Here is a 17,712-nt window from a genome sequence, read left to right as displayed (position 1 = left end):
TGGACCGAGCTAACTGAGACTGGCTTCAAACTGATCTGTCTTCCTACACTGTGTTGTTCTGTGTATCAAACTCATAGTAAAAATCTCATCTTGTGAAGACTGTTGTACTGTCCGTGTTAACATTCTGTGCAGCTGAGTAGTCTCACTCTTTTTGTGTTGTCTTTGTTTATGTCTAGTGAACTCTGTCTCACATTTGTGTTCTCCCACACCCCTGTTGCTGGAAAGATAAATCCTACAGTACTTTTGTAAATCCTTTTAGAAATCCTGTACAGTACTTTTGTGAATATGATATCCACAGATGGAAGCATTCTATTATGCCTTCTGTTATAGTTTTTGACAGTCTTGTTTTACTGTATTTAGCACTACTTTTCAGTCAAGATGCCTGTAATTCACACACACAGTTATAAGGGTGTGTGCATGCGTGCGTGCCTGTGCCTGTGCGTGTGTGTGTGTGTTCCTGTTTTGCTGTGTGTGTGTGTGTGTGCATGTGTGTGTTGGCTTATTCGCGGGTTGTTTATGCCACTCAAAGGTTCAGAAGGAGGAAGGAGACGGTCTAGGGAAGAGGAGGAAGAGGAGGCTATGAAGAGAAAGCAGATCCAGGAGGAGCAAATCAACAAGGTTAGAGAAGCCACATTCATACACTCACTCCCACAATCACAATCACACCCACAAACACACACAGGTAGGCAGCTCTACTCTACTATTGTATGTTCATAAAAAGTTATTCCTGCAGGTACAGTATACTGCTTCATAGTTTGTTATAAGCATGTACAAGTCTTTATACTGTATTATAATAAGGTTTACACTATGTTTTGTCTCTGCATCTATCAACTTTTTAAATGACTCAAAATAGCTGGTATTTAGTCAGGATCATTATAAGATAAAATTCATTAGAAGATACATGCTCATGACAAGTCTTACAATGCATTATACCTGCAGGCTTTAAGTGAAGTATTTTACCATATGTTCTGTGTTTCCCCAGATCCAGTCTGGTTTGGGGAAGCTGATAATGAAAGAGGAGAATGAGAAGGAGCAGATCAGGGAAGGTCATGCACGCAGCCAATCAGCTCAGCGCTATGAATCTCAGCAGAACAACTATGATGGAGGTATGTTCTGACCAACCTCACCATATAGTAACAAGCACATTGTTTAGAAGAACCACATCAAATGAACTGTAAACCAGGGCCATGTTCATTAGGTACCAAACTGAAGAAAGCGATCCAAAATGGATTGAAACACAGAGTTACTATCTGTACTTGTCCAATACAACAAACACCATTTTTTGTTTTTCTCCTGCAAAACATTTTGAAGTCTTTTGGTGTGGTGTAAACGAATTAACAATATCTTGGTCAGATCCAACCTCAAAAGCAACCCTATCAAATAAACAGAACACAACACATTTGAGATCTGAATTTTAACACCAACAGTGTTAAATATAACACTTTCTTAGTGTACAGTAGAGTGCCTTCAGAAAGTAACCTTTTCCCAAAAATGTTGTGTTACAGCCTGAATTTGAATTGAGATTTTGTGTCACTGGCATACACACAATACCCCATAATGTCAAAGTGGAATTATATTTATTTTTATTTTGTAGAAATGAATAAAAAATGAAAATATGAAATGCATTGAGTCAATAAGCATTCAACCCCTTTGTTATGGCAAGCCTAAATAAGTTCAGGAGTAAAATGGAGTAAAAATGGGCTTCACAAGTCATATTATAATTTGCATGGACTCACTCTGTTTGCAATAATAGTGTTTTACATGATTTTTTAATGATTACCTCATCTCTGTATCTCACATATACAGATAATTGTAAGGTACATTGGTCGAGCAGAGCATTTCAAACACAGATTCAACCACAAAGACCAGGGAGGTTTTCCAATGCCTCGCAAAGATGGGCACCTATAGGTAGATCGGTTGAATATACCTTTGAGCATGGTGCAGTAATTAATTACACTTTGGATGGTGTATCAATACACCCAGTCACTACAAAAATACATGCGTACTTCCTAACTCAGTTGCCAGAGTGGAAGAAACCACTTAGGGATTTCACCATGAAGTCACCACCAATGACGACTTTAAAACAGTTACAGTTTAATGGCTGTGATAAGAGAAGACTGAGGATGGATAAACAGCATTTTACAGTAGTTACTCCACAATACTAAGCCAAATGACAGAGTGAAAATTAGGAAGCTTGTCCAGAACTAAAATATTCCAAAACATGCATCCTGTTTGCAACAAGACCCTAAAGTAAAACTGCAAAAAATGTGGCAAAGAAATTAACTTTATGTTCTGAATACAAAGCGTTGCAAATCCAACACATCACTGAGTACCACTCTTCATATTTTCAAGCATAGTGGTGGCTGCATCATGTTATTGGTATGTATCGTTAGGACTGGGAAGTTTTTCAGGATAAAAAGAAACATAATAGAGCTACAGTGAGGGAAAAAAGCATTTTATCCCCTGCTGATTTTGTACGTTTGCCCACTGACAAAGAAAGGATCAGTCTATAATTTTAATGGTAGGTTTATTTGAACAGTGAGAGACAGAATAACAACAACAAAAATCCAGAAAAACGCATGTCAAAAATGTTATAAAATGATTTGCATTTTAATGAGGGGAATAAGTATTTGACCCCTCTGCAAAACATCACTTAGTATTTGGTGGCAAAACCCTTGTTGGCAATCACAGAGGTCAGACGTTTCTTGTAGTTGGCCACCAGGTTTGCACACATCTCAGGAGGGATTTTGTCCCACTCCTCTTTGCAGATCTTCTCCAAGTCATTAAGGTTTCGAGGCTGATGTTTGGCAACTCGAACCTTCAGCTCCCTCCACAGATTTTCTATGGGATTAAGGTCTGGAGACTGGCTAGACTGGCTGGCTGTTTTGGGTCATTGTCATGCTGGAATACCCATCTACGACCCATTTTCAATGCCCTGGCTGAGGGAAGGAGGTTCTCACCCAAGATTTGACGGTACATGGCCCCGTCCATCGTCCCTTTGATGCGGTGAAGTTGTACTGTCCCCTTAGCAGAAAAACTCCCCCAAAGCATAATGTTTCCACCTCCGTGTTTGACGGTGGGGATGGTGTTCTTGGGGTCATAGGCAGCATTCCTCCTCCTCTAAACACGGCGAGTTGAGTTGATGCCTAAGAGCTCCATTTTGGTCTCATCTGACCACAACACTTTCATCCAGTTGTCCCCTGAATCATTCAGATGTTCATTGGCAAACTTCAGACGGGCATGTATATGTCTTTTCTTGAGCAGGGGGACATTGCGGGCGCTGCAGGATTTCAGTCCTTCACGGCGTAGTGTGTTACCAATTGTTTTCTTGTTGACTATGGTCCCAGCTGCCTTGAGTTCATTGTCAAGATCCTCCCGTGTAGTTCTGGGCTGATTCCTCACCATTCTCATGATCATTGCAACTCCACGGGGTGAGATCTTGCATGGAGCCCCAGACCGAGGGAGATTGACAGTTCTTTTGTGTTTCTTTTGTCACCTTCTGTTGTCACCTTCTCACCAAGCTGCTTGGCGATGGTCTTGTAGCCCATTCCAGCCTTGTGTATGTCTACAATCTTGGCCCTGACATCCTTGGACAGCTCTTTGGTCTTGGCCATGGTGGAGAGTTTGTTATTCTGTCTCTCACTGTTCAAATAAACCTACCATCAAAATTATAGACTGATCCTTTCTTTGTCAGTGGGCAAACGTACAAAATCAGCAGGGGCTCAAATGCTTTTTTCCCCCACTGTAAGAAAAAGCAAATCTTAGAGGATTCAGTCTGCTTTCCAACAGACACTGGGAGACAAGTTCACCTTTCAGCCGAACAACAACCTAAAACACAAAGCCAAATATACACTGGAGCTGTTTACCAAGATGACATTGAATGTTCCTGGGTGGCTTAGTTACGGTTTTGACTTAAATTGGCTTAAATATCTGTGGCAAGAAAATGGCTGTCTAGCAATGATCAACAACCATCTTGACAGAGTTTGAATAATTTTTTATTGCCATAGATTTTTTATTACATTTTTTTAATGTGCAAATATTGTACAATCCAGGTGTGCAAAGTTCTTAGAGACTTACCCAGTATCACCTTTGGCAGCTGTAATCGCTGCCAAAGGTGATACTAACATTTATTGACCCAGGGGTGTGAATACTTATGTAAACAATGTAATTTTCAATAAATGTGCAAAAACTTCTAAAAACATGTTTTCACTCCAACATTATGGGGTATTGTGTGTAGATGGGTGAGAAAATAAATGTTGAATTCAAGCTGTAACACAACAAAATGTGGAATAAATCAAGGGGTATGAATACTTTCTGAAGGTACTGTATGTGTGACAGTGGCGGTCTGTGCCATTTAAGATGAGCGAGGACCATTTTTTTTATTTTTATGAGCATGGCCTTATTTCTATTACAGCATATTTGACAACTGTCATTCATATTCCATTCACCCAGTTCAATGTAACGCCGATGTTCAAATGTTCCTTATATACATCATGCTACAACCTAGCCTATGAATGAAAGTTTACAACGTAGGTGCACAGAGAAAAATTTGAGAAGACAGAAAGTGACACATGGACAGACTGTGACACGTTCAATACTGCCTTTCACACTCTTACCTGCATCTAGCTGATCTAGGGTGTAATCATTAGTCCAACAGTTGCAAACGAGAGTTTCTATTGGACATATTCAGGTATGTTTATCCCCATTTCATTCTGTTTCCTTCCGTTTAAGAAACATTTTTCAACAGAATTGATGGAATGAATACACCCCTGATCACACGTAAACACAGTTCACTTTCATAGCAACCACATTGTATTCCTTCTTGCATCTATGCGCTCTCCTCCTCTCACCTTTTCCCTTCGCTTGTGGACTTCAATGCACAACACATCAGCTGTATGTGACCAGCCCAAAAAACTTTCCAAGCCAAACCATATCATAACCGCTACACACAGCCTCCATCATTGTCACCATATTAGCTAAAGTAATGTCATAGTCAACATAACTAATAGAACTAACGTGTTAGTAAACCTGCTACAATCATGCAGTAACATTACAGTGTACAGTCAGTAAAGCAGTTTATCACTTACACCGGCGGGCCCCGGTGGCAATACATTTGTAAAACCAAAAGCTTACCTTGACTTGGAAGAGTTCTAGTGTCGTGTTGGATAGTCATAGCCAGCTACCTAACATAGCACCCCTCTGTTTGAGTAGGCTAAACTAGCTAGCTGCATTTGAAAGGGGAAAAAATAAATGACTCTCTCTCTCTCTCTTGCCTCTCCTTCTTTTTGGAAAAATGAATTTGTTCAAAACTGTTCAACTATTGCCTTTCTCTCTCTTTGAGTCAACTACTTACCACATTTTATGAACTGCAGTCCTAGCTAGCTGTAGCTTATGCTTTCAGTACAAGATTTATTCTCTGATCCTTTGATTGGGTGGACAACATGTCAGTTCATGCTATGCTGGAGCTCTGATAGGTTGGAGGACGTCCTCTGGAAGTTGGCATAATTACTGTGTAAATCTGTGGAAGAGGATTAGAACCATGAGCCTCCTAGGTTTTGTATTGAAGTCCATGTACCCAGAGGAGGATGGAAGCTAGTTGTCCTCCGGCTACACCACGGTGCTACCCTACAGAGTGCTGTTGAGTCTACTGTAGAACATTGCAAAAAAGTGTATTTTAATCAATTATTTGGTGGCGTGAATATATTTCCCATGTAAAATAGCCTTTTGAGTGACTAAAACATCACCCATAATGTTTTTTCCTGATAAAACTTTATAAAATGTACTTTTTCTCTCATGTCAAACTACCAGGAAGTCTGAAAGACAGACCTTACCTTGGCGGGCGGTACCTTGAAAATACCTATGTCAAGCAAAATTGACCCAGTGAGCAGTGCTGCAGTGAGATTATCTCAAGTAAATTTGCTGATACACAAAGCAACTCAAATGCCGATACACAAAGCAACTCAAACAACATTGAAATTGCATGAAACATCCAATCCTGTCATACATCACATCTTGATTTCAGAAATAATTTGTTTATCCAACTGTTTGGTTATTGGAAAGCATCTATATAGACATCATGTTTACTGTATAATTTAGCTAGCTAGCCCAAATGGAATTGTCAGTACTGTTTTTCAAGATTCATAATAAAATAAAAACAGAAATACCTTATTTAATTTAAGAATTCAGACCCTTTGCTATGAGACTCGAAATTTAGCTCAGGTCTATTCTGTTTATAATTGGTCATCCTTGAGATGTTTCTACAACTTGATTGGAGTCCACCTGTGGTAAATTCAATTGATTGGACATGATTTGGAAAGGCACACACCTGTGTACATAAGGTCCCACAGTTGACAGTACATGTCAGAGCAAAAACCAGGCAATGAGGTCGAAGGAATTGTCCGTAGAGCTCTGAGACAGGATTGTGTTGAGGCACAGGTCTGGGGAAGGGTACCAAAACATTTCTGCAGCATTGAAGGTCCCCAAGAACACAGTGGCTTCCAAGGATCTTTCTAGAGCTGGCCGCCTGGCCAAACTGAGCAATCGGGGGAGAAGGGCCTTGGTCAGGGAGGTGACCAAGAACCCTATGGTCACTCTGACAGAGCTCCAGAGTTCCTCTGTGGAGACGGGAGAACCTTCCAGAAGGACAACCATCTCTGCACTACTCCACCAATCAGGCCTTTATGGTAGAGTGAACAGACGGAAGCCACTCCACAGTAATATTCACATGACAGCCCTCTTGGACTTTGCCAAAAGGCACCTAAAGGACTTTCAGACCATGAGAAACAAGATTCTCTGGTTTGATGAAATCAAGATTGAACTCTTTGGCTTGAATGCCAAGCGTCACGTCTGGAGGAATCCTGGCACCATCCCTACGGGGAAGCATGGTGGTGGCAGCATCATGCTGTGGGGATGTTTTCAGGGACTGGGAGACTAGTCAGGATTAAGGGAAAGATGAACAGAGCAAGGTACAGAGAGATCCTTGATGAAAACCTGCTCCAGAGCACTCAGGACCACTCAATTCTAGTTTGAAAGTTCACCTTCCAACAAGACAACGACCCTAAGCACACACCAAGACAGCACAGGAGTAGCTTCGGGACAAGTCTCTGAATGTCCTTGAGTGGCCCAGCCAGAGCCCGGACTTGAACCTGATCAAACATCTGGAGAGACCTGAAAATAGCTGTGTATCGATGCTCCCCATCCAACCTGACAGAGCTTGAGAGGATCTGCGGATTAGAATGGGAGAAACTCCCCATATACAGGTGTGCCAAGCTTGTAGCGTCGTCATACCCAAGAAGACTCAATGGTGTAATCGCTGCCAAAGGTGCTTCAACAAAGTACTGAGTAAATGTAAATGTCATATTTTTTTTATTTTGGCACATCAATGCGAGCTGTGGCAAGAAGGTTTGCTGGGTCTGTCAGCGTAGTGTCCAGAGCATGGAGGCGCTACCAGGAGACAGGCCAGTACATCAGGAGACGTGGAGGAGGCCGTAGGAGGGCAACAACCCAGCAGCAGGACCGCTACCTCCGCCTTTGTGCAAGAGGCAGTAGGAGCACTGCCAGAGCCCTGCAAAATAACCTCCAGCAGGCCACAAATGTGCATGTGTCTGCTCAAACGGTCAGAAACAGACTCCATGAGGGTGGTATGAGGGCCCGACGTCCACAGGTGGGGGTTGTGCTTACAGCCCAACACCGTGCAGGACGTTTGGCATTTGCCAGAGAACACCAAGATTGGCAAATTCGCCACTGGCGCCCTGTGCTCTTCACAGATGAAAGCAGGTTCACACTGAGCACGTGACAGACGTGACAGAGTCTGGAGACGCCGTGGAGAACGTTCTGCTGCCTGCAACATCCTCCAGCATGGGTCAGTCATGGTGTGGGGTGGCATTTCTTTGGCCTCCATGTGCTCGCCAGAGGTAGCCTGACTGCCATTAGGTACCGAGATGAGATCCTCAGACCCCTTGTGAGACGATATGCTGGTGCGGTTGGCCCTGGGTTCCTTCTAATGCAAGACAATGCTAGACCTCATGTGGCTGGAGTGTGTCAGCAGTTCCTGCAAGAGGAAGGCATTGATGCTATGGACTGGCCCGCCCGTTCCCCAGACCTGAATCCAATTGAGCACATCTGGGACATCATGTCTCGCTCCATCCACCAACGCCACGTTGCACCACAGACTGTCCAGGAGTTGGCCGATGCTTTAGTCCAGGTCTGGGAGGAGATCCCTCCGGAGACCATCCGCCACCTCATCAGGAGCATGCCCAGGCGTTGTAGGGAGGTCATACAGGCACGTGGAGGCCACACACACTACTGAGCCTCATTTTGACTTGTTTTAAGGACATTACATCAAAGTTGGATCAGCCTGTAGTGTGGTTTTCCACTTTAATTTTGAGTGTGACTCCAAATCCAGACCTCCATGGGTTGATAAATTGGATTTCCATTGATTCTTTTTGTGTGATTTTGTTGTCAGCACATTCAACTATGTAAAGAAAAAAGTATTTAATAAGATGATTTCTTTCATTCAGATCTAGGATGTGTTGTTTAAGTGTTCCCTTTATTTTTTTGAGCAGTGTATATATTTGCAAAAATGTTTTAAAAAAAAGTTTTTGATTGAATTCAAGGTGGTACTTGTTTAAATTGGTTAAGAGAATAAGAAGTTACCATTTTGTGTAATCAAATTAGGCTTTTTGTGATATCGCAAAAAGTTCTTAATAATCCCACCTCCTGAATCCAAGTGTTTGACACGAAGGAGGGGACTAGTAACTTTATGATCAAACTTTATCAATGTAGAAACAACTTTGATCTGGTTTCATCCAAGTATCATCCAAATTCATGGAAAACGTACACTTTTCAGTTTTGCCAAATAACTCATCTAGAGTGTTGGTTCCCTAACACCATGGGGGTGCTGTAAATTCTGACATAAATTGAAACCTTATTAGAGTAGATGCTGTTACACTTTTTTCGTGTTAAAGAATAACACGTAGTTTTACAGTATTTTTTGGCGTTTTGTTTTAACACTGTAGAGTGTAAAGCCTTATTTACATTTTTCACAGCATGCCTTTTGAGTGAATGTGAGAGATACCCACCCATCACTGTGCTTGTTAGTTACAGACACATGGTTGCTGCATTCATTAACTTCTAGTCCTGAAGCCTTCATCAAATGACTGCCTAAGTGTCTGAATTAAAACTAAATGCTTTATTACCATATATAATTGCATAAGGCCTTTAGTTACCTTGACATTGTGATCTGATAAGCCAGGGTTATATCGGACCTGCAAATCACAATATGTTGGTTTGTGAAGTAATTATGAATTCCAGCCGGAGGTAGGATGGCCAAAAATGTGAATATTTTATGACTCACAATCTGCCTTAAGAATGACTGCTATGTTGAAAGACTAGACTACCTAAACCATCTAAGATGGAACAACCATCTCATTAACGGGTGCAATAAATCCAACCCCTTACAGATTGTTTAGTTTAGAAAAGTATAAGGTGGTACTTGTTTAAATTGGTATAGTATAAAATCAATGAATCAATCAATGTGCATGTAGAAACATAGATATTAAAACAAACTATAAACTTTTTACTTCAACACTGAGATTTTAACACTTGCAAATTTCCTGTGCTTGAACAATTCAAACTAAAGGGCAGCCAAATTGAGTTTAGATGTTTCAGCGAAATTATGATGCTTACCATAGTTTCAACTTTTCAGATGATTCCAAAACTTCCTCGCTGCCTGGTTATGGACGGAATGGATTACACCGGGTAAGATCAGACACCTATCAGATATCACAACTTGATTAAATCCAACAAAATCGATCAAATCAATATTTGATTAATGTGGATGGTTTCCACTTATAGGCTATGACAGCAGCAGGTAGCCTGGAGGTTAAGGGTGATGTGACAGTAACCAAAAGGTCACTGGTTTGAATCTCTGAGCCGACTTGGTGAAAAATCTATTGATGTGCCCTTGAGCAAGGCACTTAACCCTAATTGCTCCTGTAAAACGTTCTGTTTTCATAGAATTGTTCATAGAAATGTTTGACCGTTGTTATTAAAATACTGTTTCTGCCTCTACAGCCTCAGTCCACAGATTTCACTCAGTACAACAGCCATGGGGACATGTGTGGGGGAGGAAGAGGTCAGTGTTGCTCACCAAATAAAGCTCTGTTTATATTCACAGCTACTTCCACAATTTAAATATTCTTAAAGCTACAATCTGGGATTAGCAGTTCAGCAAAATGATAGCCCTGCACTCGTTTTAATATACAGCTGAGAAATGGGGCTTTGGAAATGTTACCCCTCCCAGATCCCAGATTGTACCTTTAACCGATTACACACATAAATAATTCATCAATATGTTTTATAATAAGGCACCCAATTATTTGGAAATAATGTAGTACTTCTTTCAGATATGAATGATAAATGGTAGAGAAAAAACATTAACTGTGAGTCTCATTTTCTGTCCCATTTTGTCCTGCAGAGTTTCAGGTATGTCTCTCATTTGCTTTCCACAACTGCCTTTCATCATACCTTTAATTTTGCATGTGTTTGCTCACTCATTATTCCTAGGATTGCAAACCTAATGTTGTCCTGAATGTCAACCCAGTCCTGCTAAATGCCTGCATCACTGTTTGCTATTCCAAACTGTAGTGATTGCATTGGAGTGATCCTGCATGCTCCTGCCTTGGAACACATACAACACTGCTTTAGTTACATATTCAATTGCAAACCGTAACAGTCCCCTAGACTGTGAGAGGTGGAGGGGTCACAAGCGTAGAGGCCATTGAGATGAATTGTATTAAAAGAATGCCAATCTTTGAAAACCGAAACCCATTACCCAAAGAGACAGACAAATGTACTGCAGTGACCATATGTTACAAGTATATTACTCTATATAGTGGTAATACGATACAGTTGCTGGGCTAGTGGTAGCTATAGTAGATAGCTATGCTAGATACATCTCAGTTCCATACCACTATATTACATGTGTGTGTATGTTCTATCCTGTAGCACATAAGGGATGGCTGTGCCGCAGTAACAAGAATGGACAGGGGAGTATCTATGCCTAATATGTTGGAACCAAAAGCAAGTATCTTATTTCTTGATCATTTTTTTTTATTTACCTGATGATCTCTGAGCTGTATGTAGAGCTAGAGCTGTATGTGCCCTATGCTTTTTCGTATATTTCACTGACATGCCAAGTTTTTAAAATAGACTTCACTACAAAAATGAATATGCTGTATGCAACAGAAAGGAATATGCTGAGTCAGTAGAGAGTGAGCTCTGAGGTATAAGACTGGTGGTGTGTCTCATAATATCACCACTAACTTACCTACAGTATGCAGCTGGTAGTCAGTTCCATCATGGGTTCCTGGAACCAAAGGCAGCCCCTCTACAGTACTACATCTCCCATGAGGCTGTGGCTGTGCTGAAGTCCAGACAGGAGCTAGTGAAATGAGTCACCTCTCGCTTAGCATGCCAGCTTCTCCATGTTCATTCACACATCGCTTCAAAATAGACTGTATGTAGCATACAGTGGAAAATCCAACACCAAATGTATATTTGAAATGACTCTGATCACGGTATACTTTATGAAGAAGAGATACCTTCATTGTTGGATTTTCATGATTGGTGTGGCTATTATGAGTTGGCCAGATAGTGGAAAAAAAGAAAACAAATCACTCCTCTTGTTGCTTAGTATTTCAGTAAGATCTTGCAAAACTCTCACTCTAAATTCAAATGGATCGCATCCATGTCTGTTTGTGTACTAGACCTTAGCATATGTTTGCTGTAAAGCCCACAGTATAGCAGCTTTCCAGGACTCGATAACTATGTCTTGAATTTTATTGAACAAAATTGTTTAAAACTTACAATACTATTTTGTTACTTACTTACAAAATGTTAGGGTCACAGTTAATTCTCTGAAAATGTGAATTTATAGCCTAATATTCCAACATATTCACATTTTAACTGATATGCAGTACCGGTCAAACGTTTTAGAACACCTACTCATTCAAGGGTTTTCTTTATTTTTACTATTTTCTACATTGTAGAAGAAAAGTGAAGACATCAGAACTATGAAATGACACATATGGAATCATGTAGTAACCAAAAAAGTCTTAAACAAATCAAAACATATTTTATATTTGAGATTCTTCATATAGCCACCCTTTGCCTTGATGACAGCTTTGCACACTCTTGGCATTCTCTCAACCAGCTTCACCTGGAATGCTTTTCCAACGGTCTTGAAGGAGTTCCCACATATACTGAATACTTCTTGGCTGCTTTTCCTTTACTCTGCGGTCTAACTCATCCCAAACCATCTCAATTTGGTTGAGGTCGGGGGATTGTGGAGGCCAGGTCATCTGATGCAGCACTCCATCACTCTCCTTCTTGGTAAAATAGCCCTTACACAGCCTGAAGGTGTGTTGGGTCATTGTCCTGTTGAAATACAAATGATAGTCCCACTAAGCCCAAACCAGTTGGGATGATGTATAGCTGCAGAATGCTGTGGTAGCCATGCTGGTTAACCTCTCTGGGCCAGTGGGACATTTGCGTCCCACCCTAGTCAACAGCCAGAGGAATCGCGTGGCGCGAAATACAAATACCTCAAAAATTCTATAACTTCAATTTGTCAAACTTATGACTATTTTACACCATTTTAAAGATAAGACTCTCGTTAATCTAACCATGTTGTCCGATTTCAAAAAGGCTTTACAGCGAAAGCAAAACATTAGATTATGTCAGGAGAGTACCCTGCCAAAAATAATCACACAGCCATTTTCAAAGCAAGCATATATGTCACAAAAACCAAAACCACAGCTAAACGCAGCACTAACCTTTGATGATCTTCATCAGATGACACTCCTAGTACATTATGTTATACAATACATGCATGTTTTGTTCAATCAAGTTCATATTTATATAAAAAAAACAGCTTTTTACTTTAGCATGTGATGTTCAGAACTAGCATACCCACCGCAAACTTCCGGTGAATTTACTAAATTACTCATGATAAACGTTCACAAAATACATAACAATTATTTTAAGAATTATAGATACAGAACTCCTTTAAGCAAATGCTATGTCAGATTTTAAAATAGCTTTTCGGCGAAAGCACATTTTGCAATAATCTGAGTACATAGCTCGGCCATCACAGGCTAGCTAATTTGACACCCACCAAGTTTGGGGCAACCTAAACTCAGAATTACTATTAGAAAAATTGGATTACCTTTGCTGTTCTTCGTCAGAATGCACTCCCAGGACTTCTACTTCAACAACAAATGTTGTTTTGGTTCCAAATAATCCATAGTTATATCCAAATACCTCCGTTTTGCTCGTGCGTTCAGGTCACTATCCGAAGGGTAACGTGCGAGTGCATTTCGTGACAAAGAATTTCAAAATATTCCATTACCGTATTTAGAAGCATGTCAAACGCTGTTTAAAATCAATTTTTATGCTATTTTTTTCATAAAGTAGCGATAATATTCCAACCGGACAACGTTGAATTCATTCAAAGACTGAAAGAAAAAAATGGAGAAGTCTCGTGAACGCGCATCTCAGTCTCACTGTCCCCAGGCAGGCCACTTACAAACTCTGCTGCTGTACTTTGCCCAGAGACAGGAGACACGTCATTCCGCTTTCTGAACGCTTTAGAGAGCCAATGGAAGCCTTAAAAAGTGTCACGTAACAGCACAGATGCTGTATTTTCGATAGAGATGCAACAGAAGGACAACAAATTGTCAGACAGGGCACTTCCTGCATGGAATCTTCTCAGGTTTTGGCCTGCCATATGAGTTCTGTTATACTCACAGACACCATTCAAACAGTTTTAGAAATTTCAGAGTGTTTTCTATCCAAATCTACTAATTATATGCATATTCTCATTTCTGGGCAAGAGTAGTAACCAGTTTAAATCGGGTACGTTTTTTATCCGGCCGTGAAAATACTGCCCCCTAGCCCCAACATGTTAAAGTAATGATTGACTGTCATTTCTCTTTGCTTATTTGAGCTGTTACATGGACTTGGTCTTTTACCAAATAGGGCTATCTTCTGTATACCACCACTCCCTTGTCACAACACAACTGATTGGCTCAAACGCTTTAAGAAGGAAAGAAATTCCACAAATGTACTTTTAAGAAGGCACACCTGTTAATTGAAATGCATTCCAGGTGAGTACCTCATGAAGCTGGTTGAGAGAATTCCAAGCGTGTGCAAAGCTGTCATCAAGGCAAAGGGTGGCTATTTGAAGAATCTCAAATATAAAATATATTTTGATTTGTTTAACACTTTTTTGGTTACTACATAATTCATAATATTATTTCATAGTTTTGATGTCTTCACTATTATTCTAAAATGTAGAAAATAGTAAAAATAAAGAAAACCCTTGAATGAGTAATAATAAGAGCACAAATGCATGTACCTACACAACGATACAGGCATCATGCACCTCCCTATCAACTGATACCCATATAGTTGAGCCCCCAGGCTCTTCAGCCCCATCTGCCCTCTTACAGCCCTCACTCACAATCTTCTGTCACAGTTGTTGTCCCTACCCTGTGCTGTCTCAGACAAGACTATCAGTGTTGAACATGCTATAACTGTAAAAATGATGCCCTATCTAATCAAACATGGATAACCGGTTTCTGTGGTACCTCAATGTCTGTCTGCAGCAATGAATATGTGAAATCATGTACTCAATAAAATAATTACAGCATCAAATGCTTTATTTTACATTTTGGTTTTATCTCAAAAACCTAGTATCCAGGTTCGATTGAATGGGGTCCTCAGTCAGTTTTGATGGCCCCTTAGGTCTATCTTTCAACAGTTTCCCTTTGAAGCTTGATTCAGTATTGCCTTCCTTTACGAACTTTGCTATCCGGGATCCTTGGGACTTCCCTACCCCATTGAAGTTGACATTTTAAATGGTTAAGGGTAGGGGTTAAGGTTAGGGTACAGGGTAGGGACGTTCCAAGGAGCCTAGATAGCACAAACTCTTTCCATTACTGACGAGTGTCTCCCTTTGAAGGTCGTACCATATGAAATGCTCACGATAACCAGTAGAGGGCGAGCTAAGCTGCCCAGGGAGGTGGACAGAACAAGACTGGAGGTATCATTTGATTTCTGCATGTGATGATAGATACTCGATTGTCTACTTTGTGTGCATGAATGCTACACAAAAACCTAGTGAGGAAAGTACAGAATCCATAGCTCCATATAGATTCTTGAGAGTTTTTCAATGACTTTATAGGAGCGTAAATGCTAACCACAACATACCCCTTCCCCCTTCCTTCTTTTCTCAACCTCTCTTCTCACTCTAGCGCCACTTAGCCCCAGAAACGTTCTTTGACATCTTTGGGATGGAGATCCAGGAATTTGACAGGCTTCCACTGTGGAAACGCAACAACATGAAAAAGAAGGCCAAGCTCTTCTAGCAGTCAGAGCAGCATGCACTCATCCCATCCCATAAGATAGTAATCTACTCTACCACTGTAACATAGATGTAGGATTTGTTTTGATTTCCCCCTTTCCCCCTTTTTTTTGACATGTTCAAGGAAGCAATGAAATGGACTCTTTTTACTCTATGCTTCCTCTACGGACTGAATACATAGTTAACGAACCGATAGATGCTACAAGGCAATAGAAGAAACCCATTTCTTAAGTGTTCAACAATGAAAAAAAATGAGAAAGAATTATAAATTAGGTCATGTTTTTTTTTTACTGCTGCGCTTGTTTTTTGTTTTGTTTTTCGCTTTGCTTTGAATGGAGCTGCTTTTACTTTATTTCCTTTTTCTTTAATCTCATGGCACCAACTGGAACATGTTCTTCACATGCAAAACTGGAATGTCTGTCTGTCAGCTTCATAAGTCAATGGTCAGCTTGCCCTCATTTTGGCTGAAACATTTTAGACCAATGTTGGCGTCAAATCAAATGGCTCACAGTCTTCATCATGGTAAATATTGGGTCTTGCCATTTCTTTATGGCTCTAGTACATAATAAGAGTCCAAATCTTCAAACACTGCTCATGCCAGCTTGCCTTAGCACCTAACCATGTTACTCTCACTGGCATCAGAGTCTGGAAAAGCCATCAATCAAAACAATATAATGTGGTTTCCATATAGATCCGGGTTATGTTCATTAGGGCATGCAACATTTTAAAATGTTTTGTAATGGAAAACAGAAATGAGCGTGGACAAGTCCAAGTAGTCCCTCCCTATTTCAGTCTGTTTTCTTCCATTTGATGCCTAATAAATATGACCCAGGTAGCCTACCCAGGCATATTGACTCTTCAACAAAACAGTTTATCCTATCAGGCTCCCATGAAAATTACCTAATTTAGTTTTCCGTTGGTTAAATTGGAGAAGCAATTCCTATTTTACTCACAAATATTCAACAAACACCACCCCAAAAAATACAACATTAAATGTACAAAAAATAACAACTGTATTTAAAATGACTGTTTTATAAATGAAACCCACACTGCCATTTGTTGTATTGAAATATAAGCAAAAATAAAGCTTTAAATCCCTGTGTATGATACACCAAAGGTATCACCTGTATTAGTTTATCTCCTCTCAGCTATTAAACTATAATAAACACAGTGTGTGAGGTAGTATAAGGACTCTCCTGTCAAGTTTTATGGGACCAATCAGGCATAGTGTACTCTGTTGACTTCCTGGACTTAAAGAGGCAGACACCCATGGAACTGTCTGTCTGTCTCTCTCTCAAACACGCACATACAGATGCACACACACCCAGGCTCATAGAAGGCCTATAGTTTTAAAGTATGGTATGAATCAAAGTATGAATAGAGGAAATACAGTGTTGCTAAAGATGATCTGTGTATCAAACTGGATAGAAAACCTCTGTTAGCTTATAGCCTGCTTACAGAACCTCATACCATCAATGTAAACATTATTTACAGTCATTTGCCAGGGATCAATTTACACAAGTATATTCAATGTTATACAGTACGTATAGGGTTGCTTTCCCGGACACAGATTAACCCTAGTCCAGGACTAAATAGCATGGTCAATGGAGAGCTGTGACATCAGGATGGATGTCACATTGTCGTCTTGTGATTTCCATTGGCAAAGGTTGACCAATCCAAAGCTAGAATAATGGAAAAGGGTTACAACAATGACACTGGAACTTAGAAGACAGATGCCTGATGACCTGCATGGTCTGTCTGGAGTAATTTACAGGATAGTGTGTTTGAGTGAGTTGGACAGACAGCTCAAGGTGAATACTTTCCAAGGCAGAGAAAAAGGGACCCACTGACATAACCATAGAAATAGAATGACTAGAATGGATAATCCCCTCAGACCACAGCAATTTCATAGCACCCTCATGGATACACCCAATCTGGCTCAATGAATGGGCCATGTCTGTTCTAGTGATTCTATTTATACGGACACAACACTATCCACTATGCTCTGGCACCTGACCTTGTGACACTAGGGAGGCATGGAATTGTTAAAGAGGGCCAGGTGCCTGTGTCTTAAATCACTCTGCTGCTACAGAGTTATGGTATGTATGAGACAGGCCATTCTATAAACAGAAGAAGAGAGACACATGCAGACAGACACAAGAGCTGGACGTGAATGAGAGTAGTCTATACTGATTTAAGACTAACTGACACAGGACTAAAAGTCTTTGTCTTATTACAACTTCACTTGGCAGCATCATTAGCCGAGCTCTTCGTCATTGGTATAA

At 40.5% G+C, this 17,712-nt stretch overlaps 1 protein-coding gene across 11 annotated transcripts in view; it reads left to right on the top strand.

The window, feature by feature from the left end:
* ablim1a (actin binding LIM protein 1a) overlaps window positions 1-16,536 on the top strand; it is a 136,547-nt gene extending 120,011 nt beyond the window's left edge. For 10 of the 11 annotated variants that reach the window (XM_045700647.1, XM_014154411.2, XM_045700645.1 and 7 more), the window contains 8 exons: window positions 530-618; window positions 983-1,106; window positions 9,707-9,759; window positions 10,075-10,135; window positions 10,478-10,485; window positions 11,008-11,082; window positions 15,026-15,106; window positions 15,318-16,536. In XM_045700647.1, coding sequence (XP_045556603.1) covers window positions 530-618; window positions 983-1,106; window positions 9,707-9,759; window positions 10,075-10,135; window positions 10,478-10,485; window positions 11,008-11,082; window positions 15,026-15,106; window positions 15,318-15,431 — 605 coding nt within the window. In that variant the 3' untranslated portion in view covers window positions 15,432-16,536. The remainder of the gene's footprint in view (window positions 1-529; window positions 619-982; window positions 1,107-9,706; window positions 9,760-10,074; window positions 10,136-10,477; window positions 10,486-11,007; window positions 11,083-15,025; window positions 15,107-15,317) is intronic. The other variant, XM_045700644.1, reaches the window with a different exon arrangement.
* The last annotated feature ends 1,176 nt before the right edge of the window (window positions 16,537-17,712 follow it).

This window comes from Salmo salar, chromosome ssa18, assembly GCF_905237065.1.
Source record: "Salmo salar chromosome ssa18, Ssal_v3.1, whole genome shotgun sequence".
Lineage (NCBI taxonomy): Eukaryota > Metazoa > Chordata > Actinopteri > Salmoniformes > Salmonidae > Salmo > Salmo salar.
Note: the sequence above shows the minus strand (reverse complement) of the source record. Positions and strands in the feature narration are given on the sequence as shown.